The sequence below is a fragment of the Scophthalmus maximus genome, chromosome 17, assembly GCF_022379125.1.
Source record: "Scophthalmus maximus strain ysfricsl-2021 chromosome 17, ASM2237912v1, whole genome shotgun sequence".
Classification (NCBI taxonomy): domain Eukaryota; kingdom Metazoa; phylum Chordata; class Actinopteri; order Pleuronectiformes; family Scophthalmidae; genus Scophthalmus; species Scophthalmus maximus.
In genome coordinates, this window is record NC_061531.1 from 13,372,216 (window position 1) to 13,395,843 (window position 23,628).

Genomic DNA, 23,628 nt, shown 5'->3' on the forward strand with positions numbered 1-23,628 from the left:
TCTGAAGGAAGATATTTGCAGCCTCAGTCTTCCCATCAGAGGAACAGAATTTTTGGTAGGTGATGACTGTAACTTTTCTTTAGTTTTAGTTTTATTTTTCTTCCACTGTCTTGTCTGTTATTTTGAATGTTTTAAAATGCTGGCAGGTGCAATTGAATAATGCAGTGTTGTGTTCATCCTGTCACAGTATGGGATCAATTACAGACGGGCTTTCAGCGCCCCTCTCCAAAACTATCCACAGAATCTGAGCTCTGCTTTATTTATTCTTTGAATTTTAACACCATCTATATGCAGCAGTTATATGTGATGGGTCTGAAAAGCCTTCTAGATTGTTTAAAGGCAACTAAGAAAATAAATCGTCTTAGTTTATACATATGTTAAAAAAGGTAATACATTAGATAATTGGATATTAATTGAAGTGCATTGAAAAGACTAAATGGGTAAATCAGCTTGATATATATACTTCATTAACCCACTAAGTAATTTATGGACTACACAAATTACTGCTATGTTTACATACACAATTATAACTTAATTCATTGATATAAACCGTTTTTTCTGTATATCTCTGCTTATAATTGACAATATACACTTGTGTTGTACTTGTGGGAACGTATACACATTTTCCACATACAGTGTAGCTGAATAGTATTAGCCGCTGTGTTTCTGATTCAGGAATCACTGCGGATTCCAATTGGATTTTAGTTTTTCAACAGTTGGATTATATATTGTGCCTCCAATAGGGGAAACATTTTTAATTTTGATTCAAAGTAGCCCACTGTTGTTTTTTTAAAGGAAAACAAAAAGAGGAGTTTTCTTACCCGGGTATTTATCAATCATTTATCTTAATTTGTTATCTTCTATCAACGACTCATTCATTGTTAATTAAATTTTTTGATTCCGTCTTAGTCTGAGCTTGTGACGGGGCAATTCAAAAAAAAAGAAGGTCCAACTACCTTCGGTCATTTCATCGATAGTTGTCGGTATCTCACCCTCTTACTTTTTTTTTTCACGACAGACGCCTCCTCAGGCAGCCATTGGGGCGCACATTGGGCAGGGTGCGCGCGCACGTTCCCATCCGGGACTGCGCATTCCACCTTAAAATAAAGAAACCCGCTCTGGAGTGAAACTTTTGGCCGTAAATCCGTCGCTCCACCTTAAGCGCACACGCAAACGCAGGAGGCGTTCATCGAGGTTTCCGCTTCTCAGTTGGGGCTCGGACCGCGGCTCGCGAAAAAGCAGCCGTGTGTAGCGCACAAGGTTGACGCACCGAGGAAAGATAAAAGGCAACCGGGAGGGAAAAGCAAGCGAACCAGCCGAGCGGAAAAAAAAAAGATGTCTGAATCCAAGTACCGCGAGTGGATCCTGGACACTATCGACTCGCTGCGGTCGCGGAAAGCCCGGCCGGACCTGGAGAGGATTTGCCGAATGGTCCGGAGGCGACACGGGTCCGAGCCCGACCGAACCTGCGCGGAACTGGAGAAACTGATCCAGGAGCACACGGTGCTAAAAGTTAACTACAAGGGCTCCATTTCGTACCGAAACGCCGCCAAGGTCCAGCGGCGGAGCAGAAAAAAGGACGATGTGACGCTGGCGGCGGCTGCGAGGCGGAGCGCGGTGGAAGAAGCCAGTCATTCGGACTTGAGCAACGGGGACAGCGCGCTCGGTCCCGTGGACCAGGACGAGGAGGATTTGGAGGTATGTTGGAGCGTGATGCGGGGGGGGACGTGTTTAACGAGCTCACGTCCCATTGTCATATCACATATTTAACAGGTGGAGACAGAAGCACGGTTACTGGTGCTGTGTGTTGTTGTCGAATATAAACGTGTTTTTTTTTTCTCTCCGTCCGCACACGGGGAGTGGTGAGGAGGGGGGCGGGGGGTGATTTGCAAGTGCACCCAAAAAAAACTGCCGCAGACGGGGAGCGGCGGTTGGACCTCGCTCGAGCGCTAGCGAGGTTGAAAAAAAAAAAAAAAAAAAAAAAAGCGAAGGTGCGCGTGAAGTCGGAGCGTGGCATTTTTTTTTTTTTTTTTTTTTTTTTTTTTTAATTTTTTAAAACACCGCGCCGGTTGAGGAGCACTTTAAAGACGGACGGTTGTCAGACGAGCTGACAGCAGCAGCGGCCGGGAAAAGTTGCAGCGTCCTGTTCGTCCGCAAAGAACAACAACCCCGACCGCTTTTCAAGCCCCAAACTCGGCGTTGAGCGAAGGGGAGGAGGACGGAGGTGGGGGGGGGGGGGGGGGTGGATCAAGTCCACGAGAAAGAAGTGCGGAGCCGGAAGTTGAGCACGTCTCGCTTTTCGAAATAAGAGTGTCGAAATCCGTGTTCGCGCGGGAGTGTTTTATTTTTTTAAAGCCGAGGGGGTGGGATGTGTGTTTTCATCTCCATCCTCTTGTCGATGTGGGAGTGGGTGAAGCGGGGCGGGGGGGGGAGAGAGAAAAAAAAAGTCTCAAACACCGCGGATGTTGGATCCTGATGGGGGACGGTGGGACATTGTTGGCTTGTTGATTGTTTTTTTCTCTTGCTTTTTTTCCTCAAGTGTAAATCGAGGACAGTCGTCCCCGGGCGAAATAATAAAATGCACCCCGGTAACATGTTCGGACACGTTTTTTTTGAATATTCCGTCGTTCCGTGACGAGATGTCACCCCCCTTCCCCCCGTCTGGACTTCAACATGATGCCCATCACTATGTTTTCGCCTCGTAAAAAAACCCTCGAGCGGCTCGATGGCCCGTCGATGCCAAACTGCTCCCGATGAACACACGCTCGGTTCATTTGCGGGGCGGACAACTGCGTCTGTCTTCGTAGCGATGCACGAGTCGCAGACGCAGTGCATAAAAGTCGAGCCCCTAGATCCATTGTCGGACACGCTGCGCCGAGCCCGGTCACGTCTGCCGCTCGGCGGTGCGCCGCGTCGCCGTGTGGCCTCTCTCGTCCCGTGCGCACATATGGGGCTTTAGCTCCGGCGTGTCTGTCGAATAGACCGTTGGCAGCGATTTTTTTTTTTTACGTGAACCACGTCACCGCAATGTGACGGAATCTACGAGCCGGCGACGACGCGCGTGTGCGTGTGCGTGTGTGTGTGTGTGCGCGCGCGGGAGCCGAACTAAACGCAAAGCGACCGCAAACTGTTCGCCCGGCTCCGGGCGGCGGACGCGCCTCTCCGATCTGGGTTAAGCTGAGATCAAATTGACTTTGTTCCCTGTCGCTACGGGGGAGAAAAGGAAGAACCGAGTGCTTGGTGACTTGGAACCGGGCTGCCTCTCGGGGGCTTGTTGTCCAGGGGTTGTTTTTTTTTTGCTCCGATGACGAGGGTTAAATGTAGACAGCGACGTGTCCGATAACGGACTCATTTGCGATACTTCTTTCTGTTCCGTCGCTTTTTTTCGCTGCCAACCGTTGACCCGGCGCAAAGTCAAAGTAGACACACACACACACACACACACACACACACGGGGGGAATAAAAAGATCGAGGCGGCTGGTTTCGGCGATCGGCGCGATGCGGTGATCTGCCCCGTCGAGTTCCCGGCCCGGGTTGTTTATTCTATATTCCCCCGTCTCCTCCGGGCTGCTGCTCTGCCGCCGTCCGGCCCCCGGGGAGCGCTCCGTTAAAGAGCACACAGACACAATGGCGAGGTCTCTACCGCGGCTCCCCAACTCCATGCGCACTTTGGAGGAAATTTGAGCGAGCGAGAGAGAAAAGAACGCCCCCCCCCCCCCCCCTCGTGTTGGACTGATCAGTCGCGAGGCCCGTGAACAGGGACGCGCCGAGTGTGTCGGCTGTTCGCGGGATGAACATCGTGTTGTGTCGAGATCCTCGGGGGGAGGAGGGGTGGAGGGGGTGGAGGAGGAGATGGAGGTGGAGGTGGAGGAGGGCATCGTGTGTTTTGTGTGACCGTGTCTCGGTGAAAGTTATGTGAGATGCAGTGCGATGGGTGCCTGCCGGAGAAGCGGCTCTTCCTCGCCGGAGCGGGGCGGGCGCGAGTGCGCTCTTGTGCTCGACTGCTGGCTGCGTCCTGGACACGCAGTCGCACACAAGGTAATTTTTCACTCGGGGCGCCGTCGACCCAAAAAAAAAAACGAAAAGGGGGCCAACCAAAGGAAAGAGTGCGTATGTTGAAACAAGTTGCATGCGGTCAGATAACAGTATGTCCGTGCACACTTGTTTAATTGTGTGGAAATACGTGTGTGTGTGTGTGTGTGGGGGGGGGGGGGGGGGGGGAGGGAGCTCTACCACCACACACACACACACTCACACACACACACACACACACACACACACACACACACACACTGCACCGTGGAGAGGGGATGGACGCACTCAAAGGCAATAATTCCCCACCACAGTGGTCTGATCTGTACCAGCATGTTTTCGTGTGACACCTTCACCCCCACAACTAGCCCTCAGTTATGACACCAACCTGGGTTTGCAGCGTTTCTGTCACATAAATTAACTAAATATTTCCTTCTCACTGGATTAAATGGCAGATTATTCCCCCATTGACCCAAGCAATGATTTGGGGGTATACTTGATGCATGTTTGTTAAATCCTGTCTCATCGCGTTATCATCATCATCAGATAGAAAACAATAGGATGGAAATTGAACATGAGGCTCTGTTTTTGCAGGCGGACACCTCAATGGTTATGGACACTGACAGTAACGCAGATGAGGAGGGGGCTGATGACAGCCAGGACGGGCAGAACGGGCTGAAGGGGGTGAACGGGCAGAACGGGCTGAAGGGGTTGAACGGGCTGAACGGGCAGAACGGGCCCTCCGGGCCCTCCCCAGGTCTCACGCCAGACAGTGCCGCTGCGCGAGCCGCCTCTGCCCCCTGCTCTCCCTCTGGCACTCGGCCTGGCCCCGGCCCCGGCCCAGAGTCCGGCCCCGGCTCGGCGCTGGACTGTGTCCCTCTCCAGAAGGCCGGTGAGAGGCCCAGCTCCTTGCCCCCCTCTAGCCCCAGGGCCCTCGCACACAATGACTGGGCTTATGATTCTGCTGTCTGCCCAGCGGAGCGCCAGCACCCAGGAATGCAGAGAGACAAAGGTATTCACGCTGCTAGACACGGCCTAATAGGAATTATGGAGCACTCTGATATTGTTTTATATGCAAGGCTGTATGCATAGTTTATGTGCTGGCAATTAAAAGAGGGATGGAATCTCTTAACCACCTAGATGATTAATCGCAGGGTGACATAGTTGTTGAGAGTAAAAATGCCTCAGTTTATGTTAGTTAGATTTGTAGGAAAAAAATGAAATGACTTGGTAATACCTTCCTGCAGTTGGAAGAAAAAAGTAGCTGTCTGCAGTTGTTTCTGCCAGTTATAGAGGTTTAAAGAGCAGCATTGGAATTAAACATAATTTATTAATTATCAAACGAAGAATTCAGGTAAATTTAAACTAACTGAATGAAGTCAGATGTGGACAGTATGGAGGATGATCGGCGTGTGATGTAAATGGTTCCCTCTGTGTCAGAAGCAGCCGTGAAGCCGGCCGTCCCCTCCTTCACTACCAGCCCCTGTGCTTTAGAGAACAACACCAAGAAAGAAGATGGAGGCAAGGTGGAGGAGGACCGCAGGCCTTCATCAAACCAGTTGGTACCAGACCTTGCAGCAAAACTGGTAATTCTCCATTTTGTGACATACAACAATGCCTGTTAGTTTTAGTTTTTTTCATTTCTCTCTTTCTACCTGACATTTTAATGTTTCATTTGTTTTGATCTGTTTTGCTTTGCCGACAGGACGAGAGCAGCAATGTATCCGATGGACAGCCACAGACACTGTCTTTGCCATCTGACAACTGTGAGTGACATAGTTTCCCCCTTTTTTAAAAAAAAATAGAGCTGATGTGTAGCATGCAGATAGATGACTGCTCCCTCATTTTGGAAAATGTCTTTTGAACAAACTACACACATGTTAGGGACATGAACTAATGTCAGCTCATGCTTCAAAAGCCATTTTGGCTGTTATGTGGCCTTTCGCACAAGCCTGGAGGCTCACTCGAGATATTTTCCTATGTTTGACGAGCTCGTTCTGCAGCCTTCCACCCAGGTGGTGCTCACTCTGACTATTAAACCTCGTCACTCTCAACGTGTTGTCCTTTGGACACCATGTGCACCATTAAAAAACAGTGGAGGTGGAGACCTGCAGAGTTTGATTAATTTTTAAAGTCGATGCATCTAGATTTCTAGTCGAGGAGAATCACCACCTGTATAATAAACACTTTGAGGGGTTTTGAGGCCTTTTTCACACCTGGAAGTCCAAACCAAGGTTCAGCTCTTTGTCACGTTGTTTACATTTGATCTGGGGCCACGTGAATCCTTCAGGTTTTTGGATGCAATTTATGAAAAGTTACTAGAAGTAAAGTTCCCATCCATCACTTCAGATACACAGGGTGCGATAGCCCGTAGAGTTTCCCTCTAGCTCGTTTTTGTGAACCAATTAGCCCAATTTGTGTGTGTGTTTGTAGTGGGAAGCCTAACAGAGTTTGTTTCCTTGTTGGAAATCTGAAATGTGTCACGCTAGCTTTTTATGCAAAGTGGTCACAGTGTGCAAAAGACTTAACACGGTACAGCAGAAACAAATGACACAACAATAATTTTACCTCTGCTCAAATACCATGTCACCGTGTGCTTTACCTGTTCTGGGCCTGAATGTAGTTTTACCCATCTAAGAAAAATGTCGCCGGTGTCCTTTCAATGTGACGCATACATACACGACAAACAGTCCCGCGAGCATCCTGTGAAAGTGGGCTGGTGTCTTAAGGGTGCCCTATCAACGATCTTTCATAGTATCTCCACTGTACTTAACCATGAACAAAGTCCAACATCAACATCACACAAGTGAATGTTAAGAATATGAAGCTGCACATTTAAAACCCAAAACGCAATTTTTATTGAATTCATTTCCAATTGGAAAGAAATGGAACATGGTTCCCTCCACTTTGCTCATATGAACTGAGCTCCCTGACTTCATCGGGTTATATGAATGATGGGGGGCCTCAAGATAGACACAGTGTGGTCATTCATTGCATGTGATTATGTTTTGCTATGGTAAGAAATACAAATGGATGGATTTGGATGTACAAAATGAACAGGTGCAGAGGACTCTGAAGCCAAGTTCTCTGAATACCACTGTCAACTTCTGAATGTTTCTCCAACATGCTGTCAAACTGTCATTTTAATTGAAACTGGTAATATTAACTGTATTGTAATCATCAAATAGATACTGTCTGTAATTCTGATTTCTCCTAGAGCGTGTCATAATTTATATCCTTTAAAATATGTCCAATATGTGCAATAATTTGCCTTCCATTTTCGCTTGCAGGCACATTTAAAAAGAAGATGGACATATCACCATTTACAGCAACTGAAGATGTTCTTCTGAACGGTGGTAAAGGTGATGAAATGTGAGTATCTCGTTATCAAGCAAGTCATTACGTTCTCCACTAGAAGTGCATTTTAGCAAATACATCAGATCACATCCACCCTCCCCTCTACACAATGGGTTTACACACCTTTATCAACCTTTATCCTTAAATACAATAATAAGCTGAGAAATAACCTGCTGATGTGGTCATTGTTTCTGACAGTTCTTTGTTTTCTTTACACCTGATCTTCATTCAGTTCTGTGAAGAAGGAGAAGATGAGCCAGAACTTGTTGCAGTGGACTGTGACAGATGTTGCCAGTTACTTCTCAGCTGTGGGCTTCCCAGAGCAGGCTTTGGCGTTTCGATCACAGGTCGGTGCACCACCACAAGCTGCCACAGGAGGGCTAAATGTACACTGAAAAACCAAACTTGCATCCCATTATGTAGTCCATTTTTTTAATAGATGGTTAATATGTAGTGTGTCACTGGAGGGTATGTTGTGACCAGTATCAAGTTATTTGTGCATATCAAGCTGAATGGAAGCTCCTCGATAAGGAAAATGTCTTTCTCAAACGTGATCGGGAAATCCCCAGACTTCTCTCTTGAAATATAAAGCACTCTTACACATTGTTATAGCTCATTTCACTTCCTATACTGGGTGTCCTGGTAGCCCCCCGAAGATATTTTTTGAAGAACTTCACCAGTCACTACAGACCTTTACAAACGCATGGATGACACTAACTGAGAAAAATCTTCGTCTTTTTTCTTATCAACAGGAAATTGATGGGAAGTCCCTTCTCCTGATGCAGCGCAGCGACGTGTTGACGGGTTTGTCCATCCGTCTCGGCCCTGCCCTCAAAATCTACGAGCGCCATGTGAAGGTGCTGCAGAGGACCCACTTCCTGGAATATGAAGACCTCTGAAATGGTGAATTCACACGACGGACAGACAAACGCTGCACTGACCCAAAACATGCATGCAGCGCCCGCTCCCTTATGGATCCTGCCACCCACCTTCACATACAGTATATGTAGAGGGTGAGTGTGTGGGGAGGGAAGGCTGCGGTGGAATTATCTTTCACTGTGAGAATGACCAGAAACTGAAAGACAGTCATCCTACCTCTCATCAAAGTCTTTTGGTTTTTCAAGTAGTTGCCATTTCACCCGTGCGACCATGTTACGAAGGGAACAGACCGCTGCAATCCGAGTGAGTTTGAAAGTGGAGGAGCAGTGACCTTCCTGCCAGAGCAGAAGACGGGTAAAGCGGCCGGCGAAGAGGAGTCAACCTTGCACCAAGTGCACCACCTATGCGCTTATATACTCGCACAGACAAGACTGCAAAGTGCCGTAGCATCGGTTGTTGATGCGGTTTTGGGGTCACAAGAAAATGTTGGTTTGTTGCGATCATGAAATTTCTCCCTGTGTCCTCCCTCGATCTATTAGGTTACGTTTGTAACTCGCACAGATAAACGCAAAAGCACATCTGTTGTGCGTTTTCTTTTACTCATATGATGAGTTTACTTAAATGGCATCAACGTGCTTGGGGAGTGGGGGGGGGGAGTCAGACTATCTACATATCTGCTTCACAAGTCAACAGAGTCGGATTCCTGACTCATGTCACCAATAGCTGCTGATGTTGGATGGTGTGTCTCTGTAACACTGAGACATGACCAACATGATATTCTACTACTTGCTGGCAAGGCAATATGTTGTTGTTTTTCTTATATAGAAATGAATGTGGTCCAATTTAATATAGCTGCATTCTGGGAACAATTTCCGACAGACGGGACCAGTCCACGTGCTGACTAATGGAGTTTTCTTTTATACATGAGCAAAATAAAGTAACATGCGGGAAATGTAATTGTTGTACTGAAGATATTGTTTTAAATTCAGTGCAGCTGCTCAGCGCCTGTTTACGGAGCGGAAAGCTTGATCAAATGCAATATTATTTTATGGTATCATCCGTGTATGACATTGTCCAGTGTCCCTGTGTTTTGATCGAAGCCAGCCACTTGAATTTGTAACATTCCATATGATGTAGTCTACATATCCAAATGTATCTCCTCCCATTTTTGTCTGTAACACTGACACTTCTTCCGGAGTCGCAAAATAAAGCTCGGGTCTCTCTGTTCAGCCACTTGATTTGTGAAACAGTACGTTACTTCACACTTCAACACTTCACCTAAAGGCAGTTTTTTTACCGTGTCGAGCAATACTGTAAAATTCCTGCTCAGGACTGAAAGCTGTCCTTACACGTAAAAGTTGCAGCAGGAGTGTTTTACTTTCAAAGACACAAAAAATTCCTCATTTTACCACTGTGGATTATCTCATTATTTATTATGGAGGCTCATTAGGTGAAAATGAAATCTCAGTGGGGGAACTTGTCTTTCATGTTTTGAAGGTATTTTCTCCAAACATTTGAAGGAACAAAAAATATGTTTTACAGCTGCACAAATTGTCACATTAGAACAAGAATAACAGATTGGGGAAAAGCAGACTCTAAAAAATGTACATGACACAAAGATACAAGAATTGATGGCTGAAACGTGGCCTTTGCGCTTTTGCAGCCGAACACCTTTTGCAATATAATCATCCTGGGTGAGTAAGAGGTGTATTTCTGCAGGACATGTCTGTGCACGCTATCACCAGTGTTTTTCCTCTCGTTATTTTTCCTATCCCAGAAATACACTCCGTTCAAATACAGACAAAAAGAAGAAGCCACGGTGGGAAACGGGGGAATCGGGAAAACAATTCCAAATCCAGATCTAACAGCACTGCCATAATGTAGAGGTCACTTGGATCCGTCCTATCAATCGTGAGCTGCGTGAGGCCAAGCAGTTGTCAGCTCCAGGCTGCATTCGAGTTTCACAATGCAGATGAGCCCCTTTTTGTTTCCCAGCGCTGTGTGAAACTTCACTGATTAGGCCGCCAACAGCTACGGAAATAATGCAAACAAAACTCTACATCAACTCATCAAAGTAGTAAAATAAAAAGGATATTTTTTTCATCTTCACATTAAAACATTGAATTAAGACTTTTCTGTATTTAACTCTGAAGGCTTCCTTTGCGAGTTTCACAAGTCTATTACTGCAACTGCCTGACATCCAAATGGATGGAGGGGCCCTCGAGAGGGGGACCCAATCAGGGAGGAGTTGGATGTGTGAGTGTAGAAGCCTTTTCTTTTTCTTCGCCAGCTCTACAGGATGAATGGGAGTATGGAGGAGCGCAGGGTTGGATAATCTCTGAACTCCTTCAAGTAGCTGCGGTGTTTGCCCTTGGCCCACACGGTCATCTGGATGAAGGCCACGAGCGTGAAGAAAGCCACGGGCACGCACTGGGTCATCACCGTGAAGCCGATCCAGGAGCCCAGCTGTGAGCAACGCACACACAAGCACGCGCACGCGCGCACGCACGCACGCACTCACACACACACACACACACACACACACACACACACACAGAGAGAGTGCATTGAGATTCGTGGTAGAAACCAGCAGATGGCAGCATCTTATATTAACAGGGTACAATTCAGTATCAGCTGCTGGGTTTCACATAGTAATTAACGGTTGGCTTCAGTACAGTATATCAGTACAAAAAATATTTTGATAATTGTTGCAGTAAATTATCTGATCAAACGGATAAGAGAGAAAATGTCATTTGAATTATTTTTGTAAAACATAAAAAAACTATTTCAACGTGGAAACCAATTTGGCAAACATTTCCTACATCACCTTTAACTCTATTTTTCTTCAGAACATATTTTAAAATTGATTGAACATATTTTTTCTGCTCACCTCATAAGTATAGTTTGGACAGGAGACCAGCCAGAAAATCCACGTGAATGGATTTTTCGTTGGAAAAGGAATCTTCTTAGCCTTTGCACCTGAGAGGGAAAGCACAGATTAAACATTGCACTGCCTTGAAACGCTGGCTCCTTTATGAAAGCATGGAATATCATTGACCTGGAAAAAACAACAATCAACATCATTACTACGAAAGGCTCACATTGACTCTTGAGGTTACGTAGAGCAACGTGGATGGAAAAGTTCCCCACTTGACAGACCTGTAAGAATAAAAACATTCAAAGGTGAACATTAACGTCACTGTAATATATTGGGTTCAGAAGATGACTTTACTTGAGCCAGAAGAATACAACGTCTACACGTCTCAAACTTACCAAGAAAATGTACAGTCCTGTATTCACCTGAGGCTGCCCATAATCTGTCGAATGTTTCACAGAAACACGGATTATGATGGAAGTCAACAGCAGGCGGCGAGTTTAAAGTGAGAATGCCAGTGGTCAGCACTTACAGGGAGGGGTGTAGAGAGGGTGGTTTATGTAGTACGCCATCCAAGCTGCAGTGCACCAGTAATAGCCACAGTTCTGGAATAGACGGTGGACTATAATAAGTCAAAGTGTCAAGATAAGGCTTCACATGCAAGAACACAGGACTAAACTGGACTGGCACTCAGCAAATACCTCCGCCAGGGCCCAACAGTCGCCCTAAATTCAATCAGGCCGCACCAAATTGCGCACACTCATAGATATCAGTCCCTTAAATATATATGTGTGTGTATATATATCACAATGTTAAAGAAAGTGGATCCTTTCTTGGCCTGTGCCCCCTCCTTCCACCAATTCCAGTAGTTTTTGCGCACAAACCAACCAACCAACCAACGAAACAAACGAATGGACAGGGGCGAAAAACATTAGATCCTTGGCGGAGGGAAATAATAAATATCAAAGTATGCAACTCGCTCACCTTAAATATGTTTCTAAGAGGCATGGTCCCATGAGAGATGCGATGGACAAACAGCGTCTCCAAAATCCTCTTGACGTAGTGGACGGAGTGGCACATGCAGGCCAAGCTGCAACACACACACACACACACACACGCACGCACACACACACACACACACACACACACACACACACACACACACACACACACACACACACACACACACACACACACAGTTTCATGTTGAGCTGTGATTTACACAGTGTCCACCTGCAGTCCATGACACTTGGCCCCGACTCAGTGTCAACATAGAAATATGATTCACGACTCTTGGACATTTTTGGGGGAGGGGGGCATCTGTGCAAAGCCTGGTATTGTCTGATAGACTCCGGCAACATCCCGACAGATCCCCGAAGAAACACACGAGTACGCCGACACTCACTGTACGACCCACTGCTTGCTGCTGGTGAAGTCATATTTAGGCGAGTAGATGAAGGGGAGGCGGAAGTAGAACATTAAGTAGATGATCAGTGGACCTGCACACTCTGTCAGGAACACCTGAAGTGAGCAAAGACAAGACAGAAGGGCTTTAAAGTTTTCCAAGCGCAACAATTTACAAAAGGGCAGAAAAAAAAACAGTTATCAAAGAACATTATTAATGAATTACAATTGACGGCTCCGAGTGTTAACGTCTGTAATAGAAAATACACTGACCATCCATCTATTAAATATACAGCATATCCTTTTGGGTTCGCCCAGAGGAGGCTAGAGCCAATATTATCTGTGACTGGGTGGGTGCACCCTGGACAGGGCGCCAGTCCAGGCTACCACAGGACTGACAAACAGGGAAAACAACCAGTCACGCTCACATTCACGTTTAACCTGCACGTCTTTGGACTGTGGCTAACCAGTGACGTTAAAATGATTCGCTCCTTGTCAGACCAGCACTTTGCCGGTCAACACCCCCGGCCAAGGGGACGACATGCAACTGACACCAGAATGTCTCTGCCTTTTTAACATCGCACTTGTCAAAGCCACCTCAAAGCAAAGAAACTTCCATCTACTTCTCCTCGGCATTGGCTAACCCTTCAGTGCAACAATAACAGTATTCGACATGTGCCCATGGAGTGAATGAGACACTAAGACAGCGTGTAATACCAGCTTCCCACAATTAACACAATCAAGGGAAGCAGAGCTCGGCTGACAGTGACATCAATCCCTGAGTCAGCACCTTGACCAGAGCCCACGGCTCAGCGCGCCAGACCAACAGCTACTGGTGATCTCTGCTTGGGGCCACTTGACTTCGCATGCTCCTCCACCCTACATACACTGGCCTCGGTCCGAAAGCCTGTCAGGGAGCTGAGGGTTGGGCCCTGCAGGGTTGGTAAGGACAAGGGAATGCTGAGGGTGCGTGGGCAAGAGGGAGACTAAAGAGGTGCCGTGAAAGGCAAGTGGGAGGTCACAGGGATAAACACCTTCGGGAGAAATGGGGCCATGAGATTATTTATCCTGGGAGACAGAACGGCCGGCGCAGGAGGTGAGAGAAAGACGAACCAAAGCGAAGCACCTCCATTCGCCACGTTGATATATTCGTATTGAAGAGTCAATAAATGCCTGAGAAAGAGAAAAGCGTGTCTTTGTATCTACAGGACAAGAATCTTAAAAGACCATGCGTGTTCTTAGTCCACTGAGAGCAAATCATGTACACTCTGCGGATCATTTGGGAAAAGCAAGCCACTGCATTCCTGAGCTCGTTTGTCATTGCTAAATCATACCCAGAAAGAAAACATGCAAAAAGGACCATGAGTAATCGCAGTTTCTTGCATCATAATCATTGATATTCACAGGATCACGTCACAAATCTGAATCCCCACATGGAAATGGCCAGTTGCTGTTTTTTTTTTTGTTACAGGATAGCAAAGAAAGGTGATAATAAATATAAAAACACCTTGCACAGTATACCACAGCTCACGGTATAAAGTAAAACACTGGCTCAAACATGCAACACTTCCTGAGAACACACTCACGGTTCCCCACGTGACCTGGGGTCCCAGGTCGCTGAAGTAAAAGCTGGCTGTGGTTCCCACAGGAAGTGTCTGGAGAATGTCCTCATCCCTGAGACACTTGGCCTCTGAGAAACGAGACAGATGAGACCAGATAAACATGACACAACTTATCGTTCAACAGAGTTGGATATATATCTGCAGCATTTATCGCAAAAAAAAAAGCAACACGTACTTGGATCGAGACGCAGCGATTGTCTGGCCGGATACCACTTTGGATCTGTTGGAATGGAAAGGGACCTTACTGGTTGCTTGCGAGAGAAATTCTTTATTGCAAATCAAAACCAGCACCATTAACAATGTTGTCTTCATTTATTAAACTTACACGATTTGTGGAACAAAGCTTTAATATCCAAAACGGTGGCAGTTGGCTCCACCTGCAATCAAAATGCAGATAGCATCATATGCCACACTGACATTTACAAGTCAATTCAAGACACTTGAGGACCATAAATACAAAACCATACGTCATCAGCATGACTGTATTTATCGCAGAAGTCTTCATTTCTTTTGGAATTTGCCAGACGTCATTTGCAACGTGATCCCACACACGACATGACTCGCACATTTGCACAAGCTGCTAATCATGTGTGTCAGCCCGCTCCGCTTTGCCTGTTGGCCCAGTGAGCAGGAACAGAAGATTCCAATCAGATGAAGAGGGAATTCTCGCCTCTGGACTGCGACGCTCGCTCCACCTAACTGATAATGGCAGCTCTTGTCCAGGCCGACCGTGAAGTAGATGGTTATCTGTGAAATTACCCGTCTGCTTACGGCGACGAGTCTAGTGGTTCTTGAGCTAAAGCAAACACGTGTCCGCTGACTTCACTGCAAAGTGGTCGCAGTCTTTGCTTTTGCTACTTTTAGCACAGACATTGAAAAGAATGGAGAAAAAAAAAGGTGGAGATAAAATGCAGTAACTGAGACTTTTTGTTTATGGTCATCTATGATGAGAAAGGAATATTAGCCCTCTAAAAGACCTTTTGTTCAACACAGAATCTGATTGTAATCAGAGATCGTCCATCGAGGTGGCACTCACCTTGTCCAGCAGTAAGAGTTTCTCCTTGGTCTTTAAGTCCACGATCTCCACCTCAAAGAAAACAGTCCTTTTGGCCTTTTTGGGAGGTTTCGGTTTTGGCCTGGGTGCAGATTTCTTCTCGGCCTCTGCCGTAGTCACATTCTTTGCCTCCAAGGCAAGTACATCCATGGTAACGTGCGATCCACGACCTCAGTAGCCCTTTTTGAAAAGAATCTCCGATAACTTCCCGCGAGGCTGGTCGTCCTCGACTGGAAAGTGCAGCAGCTCCCGGCTGACCTGCCGGTCCGACTGAAGTGCGCCTTCTTCGGTGTCCTTTGGATTCTTGGAATAGCCCCTCCACCCCCGGGGGGCAAGAGTGAAATACGTGAGACCCTGAACAATGTGTTCTCCAGATGTATGTATGTTAGAGCGTGGACGCCAGTGGGAAGGAAAGAGAGTGACCCTGCTCCACACCTGAATAGCAGCCACTTCAGGATCCACAATACCACCGCCCTCACACCCAACCCCCTTCATGCGACAAAACGCACTGAAGACGAAACTGGAGAGCTACAAGACATAATCCGTAGAGCGCCATTTACAAGGCTAAATATAAGTCGCCTGATTTGCTCTGCAGCGGCTCGGTAACCTTGGGAGGCCACGTAGGCCTACAGCCCAGCTCGGTGTCAGATGCCGATGTGCTCTCACTAGACCTGTAAGACACATGTACCGTTTGCGCTGCTCCTTGCCTGGATACACAGTGGTGGGCCCCGTTAAAAGCCTGATCCATGGGATGAGATACCTCTGCATGGCAACACCTCCCTCCCTCCCTCCCCAGACCACCTGTGAGGCTGGTATTCTTTTCTCTTCCTGACCTCCAGAACAGAAAAAGACCAACATGTTTATATCAGTGCCTGTGTGTGTGTGATTCAAGGTTTGTGTCGCGAAAGAGCAAAAATTACTTCTAAAATTACTTCAAGGAGGTTTTTGCGGGCGGGAGGGAGGGTGTGGGAAATGCTGATTGGGAGACGATCAGAGATACCTTTCCACACACAGGGTCATTGCTCATGGCCGACTGCATATCTATATTCTATGGTCTATTTATAACCAGTAGTCCACGCAAGCAGCAGCAGCAAGCGGTGGTATCACTGTTGGCAGTCCTACATAATCTTTTGAAATATAAAAACACCTCTACTGTTACTAATCCTTTTTATACTGACTATCAGAAACAGTAAGACGCACGTGGAGAATATCTCAGAACACATGCCGAACTGCACCTGCTTCTTTTTCGAAGGTCGTCGTAACACTTCTCGTGACAGATCTGACGTGAGCAATGCTGTAACACGCGGCTCCGTGGGAACAGTAATCCTCCGTATCGCGGTTACACAAACACTGTCACCTTCACGTTTAATGTCTGTTAAGATTCCTAATGTACTTGACACAGACACTGCAATAACATAGTCCTAAAAAATAAATCCCCTTTGGGAGACTTATTTAAAAAATATATATATATTTTGGATAAACTGTGTCAAAGAGCTGTTTGATTTAATGTGACTCGGTGGTCCAGCACTTGGGCAAGTCCTGAGTCAGGCTGGATAAGACCACTCTCCCTCTGGGTGAAGCTCAGTCACTATACAGTCGGTGGGTGTAACTTCCTTCAACTTGTGCCCTCTAGAGGGCGCCATAAAGCACTTTACAACCTGTGAACAACCATTCACAAGGACAGTTTCTCTCCACAAACCAACCCTAGACTGTATAAAGAAATGGACGTAGTCACCGGGTCCGTAAAGTGAGGCCAGTGCGGACATTCCTGAAACCTGTACTCCCTCGAATGACCAGAGGAGCAGGGGCATAGTGGATGCAGGGGTAGGCAGGGGACATGACCCCACAGTTTCTGTATTTGTCCCCCCCTGTGGCCACACCTTTTTGACCTGTACTCCCGGGTTGGACAACCGTTCAATTTCTTTTTAATGTGTCAGAGTTTGTTTTTCCGAGTTGTCTGGAACGCACCATGCTGTTGTACCTGAATTTCATATTGCCCACATCTTAATGATGTTTTACTGAATATTTTCATATTTAATTTATTGTCACTGTCAATGTTTTCGTGGAATTCATTTCTTGTGCTCTTGACTTGACCTAACTGCTAATAGGAACCATGTTGTACTGAACTTTCTCGTAATTCTTCATGTCACTAAAAAAGTCTGACTGCTTCCCATGTGCGCCGAGTGAACTCAACCTGAGCTCAGCAGCTTGATCTTCTGATTTTCATTTAAGATCTTGATCATTTTAAAGAACTGGAGTTCTTCACCTGGCGTGGTACTCTGGCTGCCCGCTGTAGAAGATGACCTTTTCTCCAAGTCATCAGGTGTTTTTGGTTGTTTGGTTTGGTCGAATAAGAGAGGATCTTTCAATAAATCATTAAATAAAAAGTGTCTTCCATCTGATCCGTCTGTCCCCCTCACTTCAGAAATGATGGCTACGCCCCTGCAGCAGAGGGCGACTCCGCTGGTTGCAAAAAGAAGTGTTTTATGTGTAAAGAGGTCAATGAGAACATGACTCCTCCTCACTCGATTTATAACGTCAAGGAAACAATTTCCTGAGGAGTTTATTGTCTCTATCGCTAGTTCGGATTCTTTCAAAAGACGTTTCGAGCCTCCTTTGATTATGATGGATCGATGCCTCTGATGGCTGTTTTGATCTCACACGAGACCGACACGCGGCAATAACCTGAACGAAATTGCACTGTATTCATTCAGTTAATACACATATAATCTCAAACTGGTGTGCCCCCCCCCAGCCCTCATATTTCTGAGGAAATGCCTCCCATGACCAGCCGCGACTGCAAGAGGGGACGATTATTGAGGCACACAGCAATTAATTTGATCTATTCAACAATAATACAGAAATCGTATTCGCAGAAACATCTTCTGAGTGAATCCATTTGTAATATTTTCATGTTGAAGACAGATCCGCCGCTTCTCTGCGGTCCAGCCGCGAGGCTCAGGCGAAGCCGGAAGTAGCTGGGAGTGAACCCTCTCGACGCGGCGCTGGCGACAGACGACAGCAGCACCAGCATCTTCCAGAAGTTTCTTTACGCGGGTTTGCGGCGACAGCTCGGATGCGACGCTCCTCCGCGTTTCTCTCGTTCCGTGGTTCGACTTCGGCGGCGACAGCTTCCTGTTCTCGTCTCGGCGCGGAGCAAACAACGCTATCGACAACTGTGAGTCTGCGACTGTGTGACAAGCGAGGGGAAGCTAACCTTGACCGTTTGCTAGCCACCTACTTGCCGCAGCTGCGGCGGCGGAGCCTGTCACCCTGTCCCGCACGCACACGCACACGCACACACACACACACACACACGACACACACATACACACACACACACACACACACGACACACCACACACATACACACACACACACACATGACACGCTGGATGTGTCGCTGTCTGGCACCGAGCAGGAACTAAAGTGATGATGATGATGATGATGGTGGTGATGATGATGGTGATGGTGATGTTTTAATGAAGCGGAGGACGAACTGACGCCGCCGTCGTGATGGGTAAAGATTACTACAAAGTGCTCGGGCTGGCCAGAGGCGCGTCCGAGGACGAGATCAAGAAGGCGTACCGGAGACAGGCCCTGCGCTTCCACCCCGACAAGAACAAGTCTGCCGGAGCCGAAGACAAATTCAAGGAGGTCGCGGAAGCCTACGACGTGCTCAGCGACGCCAAGAAGAAGGACGTTTACGATCGCTTCGGAGAAGAAGGTAACTCAACTCGAACCGCCTGGTGCATGTGGTTGTGGCTTGTGCCACTCCTCCTCTTATCTCGACCAACCGCCCCACGCTGGCTCTTGACCAGTGTGCTGCACCCAGCCGATGCACCGATGCGTCCTCCAGATAGGTCACTGCCCTGTGTGTGTGTGTGTGTGTGTGTGTGGAATGTACTGGAAACAGCGAGTTCTTGACTGTCCTGTGGGTCTGGCTCTCTGGAGGTGATAATCATTTCTGTTTAACTAGTTGGGGGGAAAAGAATCACCGACTTGTGCCTCGAGGCTGTTTTTGTCTGTTATTATCTTTTATGGACTTTTTAGCGCTTGAAAAAAAACACTCGAAACTACATGTATATGGCGCCCCGCCCCCAACGGGAGCCCCCGCCCCCCCCCAATGTAATTCTTTTTGTTTGTTTTATATTTTATATATAATATCAAACAGAAGTCATTTCAGGTCACTTTTATTATAGACCTTATTCCTCATTCCTGTATGAAAGATTGTAGATGAAACTTAACATAGTTTGTGAACCGTAACCCTAACCCATTATCCCAATACTATTTAATTTGTTTACACTGTGGCAGCTACTCAGAGGCCTTTATTGAGTCCAGCTGATAATGGATTTTTAAAAACTGGTATCAGTATTTAAGTCTAAATAATCTGAAAATCATGTATTTTCTGATTATAAATTGTTCTTGTCAAATCAAGAAACATTTTTGTGAGCATTCACTGGGAGCTGATTTAATTAACCTATCAGTTCTCAATTAAAAATGAATGTGCAATATTTTCTGTATTATATTTTTTTGCTGGTAGATTAATTGTTTGGGGCCTTTTTCAAAATTGCTTTTTAAATGTGAGGATCAGCTACTTTTTATTTGTCTTATATGTAAGTCATGAAATATATTTGGTCTCTATGGTCAAAACCATTCATCATGTTTTCACTTTTTTTGACATTATATAAACTAAATGATCAATAGGTGAACTGAGGAAAATAATCCACAGGTATATAGATAATGAAATGTCAGTTGCAGCCATAGATCCTTTGAATTTGGTCATTTAATAGTCATTGACTAGTGAAACAGACAGTTCCAAAGCTATGATATTTCGTTCTTCTTTTTTTCTCCTCATCAGGTTTAAAGGGTTCGGCTGGTGGTGTAGGCGGAGGAGGATACAGCGGTCAAAGCTACAACTACACCTTCCAAGGAGACCCTCACGTAATCTTCTCCGAGTTCTTCGGAGGCCGCAGCCCGTTCGATAATTTCTTCTCGCAGAATGGGGAGGAGGACATGGAAATCAACGATCCCTTCACGGCGTTCGGTGGCATGGGCGGGTTTCACAGGCCCTTCAAATCCCACGCAGGAGCCCCACACAGGGCGCGCGAGAAGAAGAAGGACCCGCCTGTTGTGCACGAGCTGAGGGTGAGCCTGGAGGAGATCTTCTCCGGCTGCACCAAAAAGATGAAGATTTCGCGCAAGAGACTCAACCCGGACGGCTGCACCGTGCGCAGCGAGGACAAGATTTTAACCGTCGACATCAAACGTGGCTGGAAGGAGGGGACAAAGATCACCTTCCCCAGGGAGGGAGATGAAACTCCCAGCAACATTCCTGCAGATGTGGTGTTTGTGGTCAAAGATAAACCCCATCTGGTGTTTAGAAGAGAGGGCTCAGATATAATTTACCCTGCGAAAATATCACTCAGAGAAGTAAGTGAACAAAGATATCTGAAGTTTAAAGAAAAAGACAATGTATTACCTGTTGCAGTAACATTGTTTTGACTCTGTGTCTCTCGCCAGGCGTTGTGTGGATGCACGGTCAACGCCCCGACCCTGGACGGCCGGACCATCACTGTGACTTCCAGGGACGTCGTTAAACCTGGCATGAAAAAGCGCATCGCCGGAGAAGGGCTGCCCCTCTCCAAGTGCCCCGAGAAGAGGGGCGACATGATCTTGGACTTCACTGTTAAATTCCCTGACAAACTAGGACAAAGCACGCGTGATGCACTCAAACAGATCCTTCCACCGTGACCTGAGGCGATGAAAAGTTTGCCCAAAAAAAGTATAAAAAAGTTATCATTTCCTGTGTATCATCACATTTTGGCCCGTGACAGTTTGAGGCGTGGGGCAGATTTGGTTCCAGCTGTAAAATATTACTGTCTGAACGGCAAAGCTAAATTCCTTTGCCAGTATCCAGTCAGTTTAATGAATATCTGAAGACTTGTAAACTGACAGAACAGCTGACTTTTGGCTTTGTGTGGTGCGTTCAGCTGAGGTTGAGTAGCGATGCCCGCAGCGATATCAGATTCAAGTCAGAAAAATAAATGGTGGGTGTGTGTACAGAGGTTATCAGTGATGGGTCATAGTTTGGCTGCAAGAAGGAGAAAGTCCAGAGAAATGTGAGAAGTGTTTTTTTTTTTTTAGAGGTCATTGAATTGTAACCGTTGAAATTTTTATTTAGTAACCAAGAATTTGGTTTCAGTGCAGCAGCCAGATGATTAACTATACCTCAGGTGCACTGTCGTATGCTTGAATGTAGCTATAAAAACCAACAGGATGTGATTTGTTTCCGCTATCCATGAGACTCTTTGCAGGGCTAAACTCATAAATCGTCACGAGAAAATATGCCGTGTGGAGCGTAAAAGATTTCCGATATGTAATCATACATATGAACGATGCTATTTCCACACCGCAATGTAGCACTAAGCAGATTTTACATTTTAGGAAAGAAGAAGCACTTCATGTCCGATCAGTATTCTGCGTCGGGAGGAGATAACCTGAGTCAACGTATCAAAAGGAGAGAAAAATCCAGAATGGTGCGTGTCCCAGGTGTTTCTTTCAAAATGTTTACTTTTTTGCAATATCCTGTTTAACCAGGAGTACACACTTTATCGTGTTACACATTTGACTTTTTGTGCCATATAATTATCCCCATGTTATTATAAAATATGTATGTTTGTGTGTGTGACGTGTAAAGTGCGTTGAGAGCATGTGTGTCCCGTCATGTGTGACTAACAAATTATTCGAATCTCAAAGCTTAATTTGTACACTTTGAAGATGCACAACATATGTATGTTCATTTGTTAGTACTCGTCTGTTTGACAGTTTGTTTCATCTAAAGCCAGTGAGCCTCTTTTTTTTCCAATTACTTTTTTTATGAGACATGATATAACTCTGGAGCTTTACTGCGGCACCAGCTTAAATATTGCAGAGACTGAGATTTGAAAATAAGTTTAAGCCCCCAATTTAAAGACCTGCAGGAAAGTTTTGTTTCATTTTTCTGTCTTTTAACACGTCTTTTCTTATTTCTCATACTGACTGCGTTCGCTAGAAAGAAGTACAGCATCTGGAAATATTTAAGTTTCACAGTTTAGTAAGAATGTGAAAGAAACGCTTGAAGTCTGCTTCGACTTTGGTGACGATGGAGGTTTTGTTAACCAGATGGTTCATTTGCACATTTTAAATATTTCTAGCGTTGGTGTGACCTACCTGAACCTGCTCCTGCTGGAGTTTTAAGTTTCTATTTGACAAAAACATGTGGTTTAACATGATTGTAGAGATGTATAATCTCTGTAATGGTTAAATAGTTTTTTTGTTAAAAAAAAAGGATTATTGTTTTTCGTTTCCTTGCAAACGTTTTCCTGTTAGTTTTTTTAACGGAAAAAAAGTTATTAGCATTATTTTTGTTCATCTTGTTCATGTAGTTTTTGAAATTCCTCAGGTTGGGATTCATGATTTTTCACAAAAGAGCTTTTATGAAATGATAATAGATTTACTTTTTTTTTTAAATAGATTTTTCCTATGCTGTGATGACTTGCATTTCCACATTAAAGAAACTGGCTAGTATATCATTGATTTAAGCCTGTGTGTTTTAATTATTGAGGACACAGGTCTGACAGTAGTACATGACACTGCATTGTGAAGACTAGACACAACTAACAGCACTTCAAGCAAAGGTGACAATGTCTTAGGAATCTAAATGAATTGTTCTTGTCTTAAAAGAAAAGACAACTTTCTTTGCAATTTCAACCTAATCTCTCAAAAAAAATAAAAATTAATATATTTAGACAGTAAAAACTATGAAGGTCACGGTTTTATTTTGAAGGTGTTAACCGGAAGAACTTCGTGTTTACTACGGGTAGTGAACCTTCAAAATAAAACGTTTACAATAGTCAGATATAGTTACGCTGTGTGGCCACCAGAGGGTAGTGTATACCTGACATGACAACAAGTCTTATCAGTCAAACAATGACAAAGTTGTACTGTATCTTACTTTCATGTCATTTTATACGTCTTACTGCACCGTTTTAAAGGGAATTATTTTATACTTTTTACTGCCCTACATTTATCTGACAGATTAACAGTTTGAAAATAAAAACAGCATATGAGGGGCCTAAATATGATGCCTTTTTATCAATCAAACTACCTAACAGTATAAAGTAAAGCTGAAACCACCAGTTGACTAATCAAATTGTTGGCTGAAAAATACCAAACATTTCATCTTCTCAAAGATGACAATTTGCTGTTTTTCCCGCTAATTATGTAAAACGTGTATACTTTTAATTCTTTTGAGGTTGGCGGATTGTGATTGTGAATATTTCTCTAATTATTTTTAAATAAAGTTTAATAAACCAATAAAAGGGACAGTATATTACTAGTATATTTACAGTTTGGTATTAGT

General features: G+C 45.4%; 3 protein-coding genes across 5 annotated transcripts; 2 read left to right on the forward strand and 1 right to left on the reverse strand.

Moving 5' to 3' along the window:
• Positions 1-1,108: 1,108 nt before the first annotated feature.
• samd1a (sterile alpha motif domain containing 1a) lies at positions 1,109-9,502 on the forward strand. 3 transcript variants are annotated; one of them, XM_035616604.2, is made up of 7 exons: positions 1,109-1,698; positions 4,628-5,045; positions 5,477-5,619; positions 5,739-5,799; positions 7,324-7,405; positions 7,623-7,737; positions 8,143-9,502. In XM_035616604.2, the coding sequence occupies exons 1-7, from the start codon at positions 1,336-1,338 to the stop codon at positions 8,287-8,289; spliced, it is 1,329 nt and encodes a 442-aa protein (XP_035472497.2). In that variant the 5' UTR covers positions 1,109-1,335; the 3' UTR covers positions 8,290-9,502. The 3 variants fall into 3 exon arrangements, with proteins under 3 accessions (XP_035472497.2, XP_035472496.2, XP_035472499.2); XM_035616603.2 differs by having other exon boundaries at positions 1,111-1,698; positions 5,474-5,619; XM_035616606.2 differs by lacking the exon at positions 1,109-1,698 and adding an exon at positions 3,853-4,039 and having other exon boundaries at positions 5,474-5,619.
• A 183-nt stretch (positions 9,503-9,685) lies between these two features.
• On the reverse strand, positions 9,686-17,714 carry LOC118289527 (very-long-chain enoyl-CoA reductase-like). The gene is made up of 11 exons (XM_035616608.2): positions 15,207-17,714; positions 14,496-14,547; positions 14,346-14,390; positions 14,135-14,238; positions 12,550-12,665; positions 12,129-12,234; positions 11,677-11,749; positions 11,543-11,586; positions 11,371-11,428; positions 11,160-11,248; positions 9,686-10,735 (listed from the first exon to the last, which is right to left on the reverse strand). The coding sequence occupies exons 1-11, from the start codon at positions 15,372-15,374 to the stop codon at positions 10,562-10,564; spliced, it is 1,029 nt and encodes a 342-aa protein (XP_035472501.1). The 5' UTR covers positions 15,375-17,714; the 3' UTR covers positions 9,686-10,561.
• A 522-nt stretch (positions 17,715-18,236) lies between these two features.
• Positions 18,237-22,802, forward strand: dnajb1a (DnaJ heat shock protein family (Hsp40) member B1a). The gene is made up of 4 exons (XM_035616610.2): positions 18,237-18,402; positions 18,713-18,951; positions 20,086-20,657; positions 20,748-22,802. Exons 2-4 carry the CDS (start codon positions 18,741-18,743, stop codon positions 20,976-20,978), a joined length of 1,014 nt encoding a protein of 337 aa, XP_035472503.1. The 5' UTR covers positions 18,237-18,402; positions 18,713-18,740; the 3' UTR covers positions 20,979-22,802.
• The last annotated feature ends 826 nt before the right edge of the window (positions 22,803-23,628 follow it).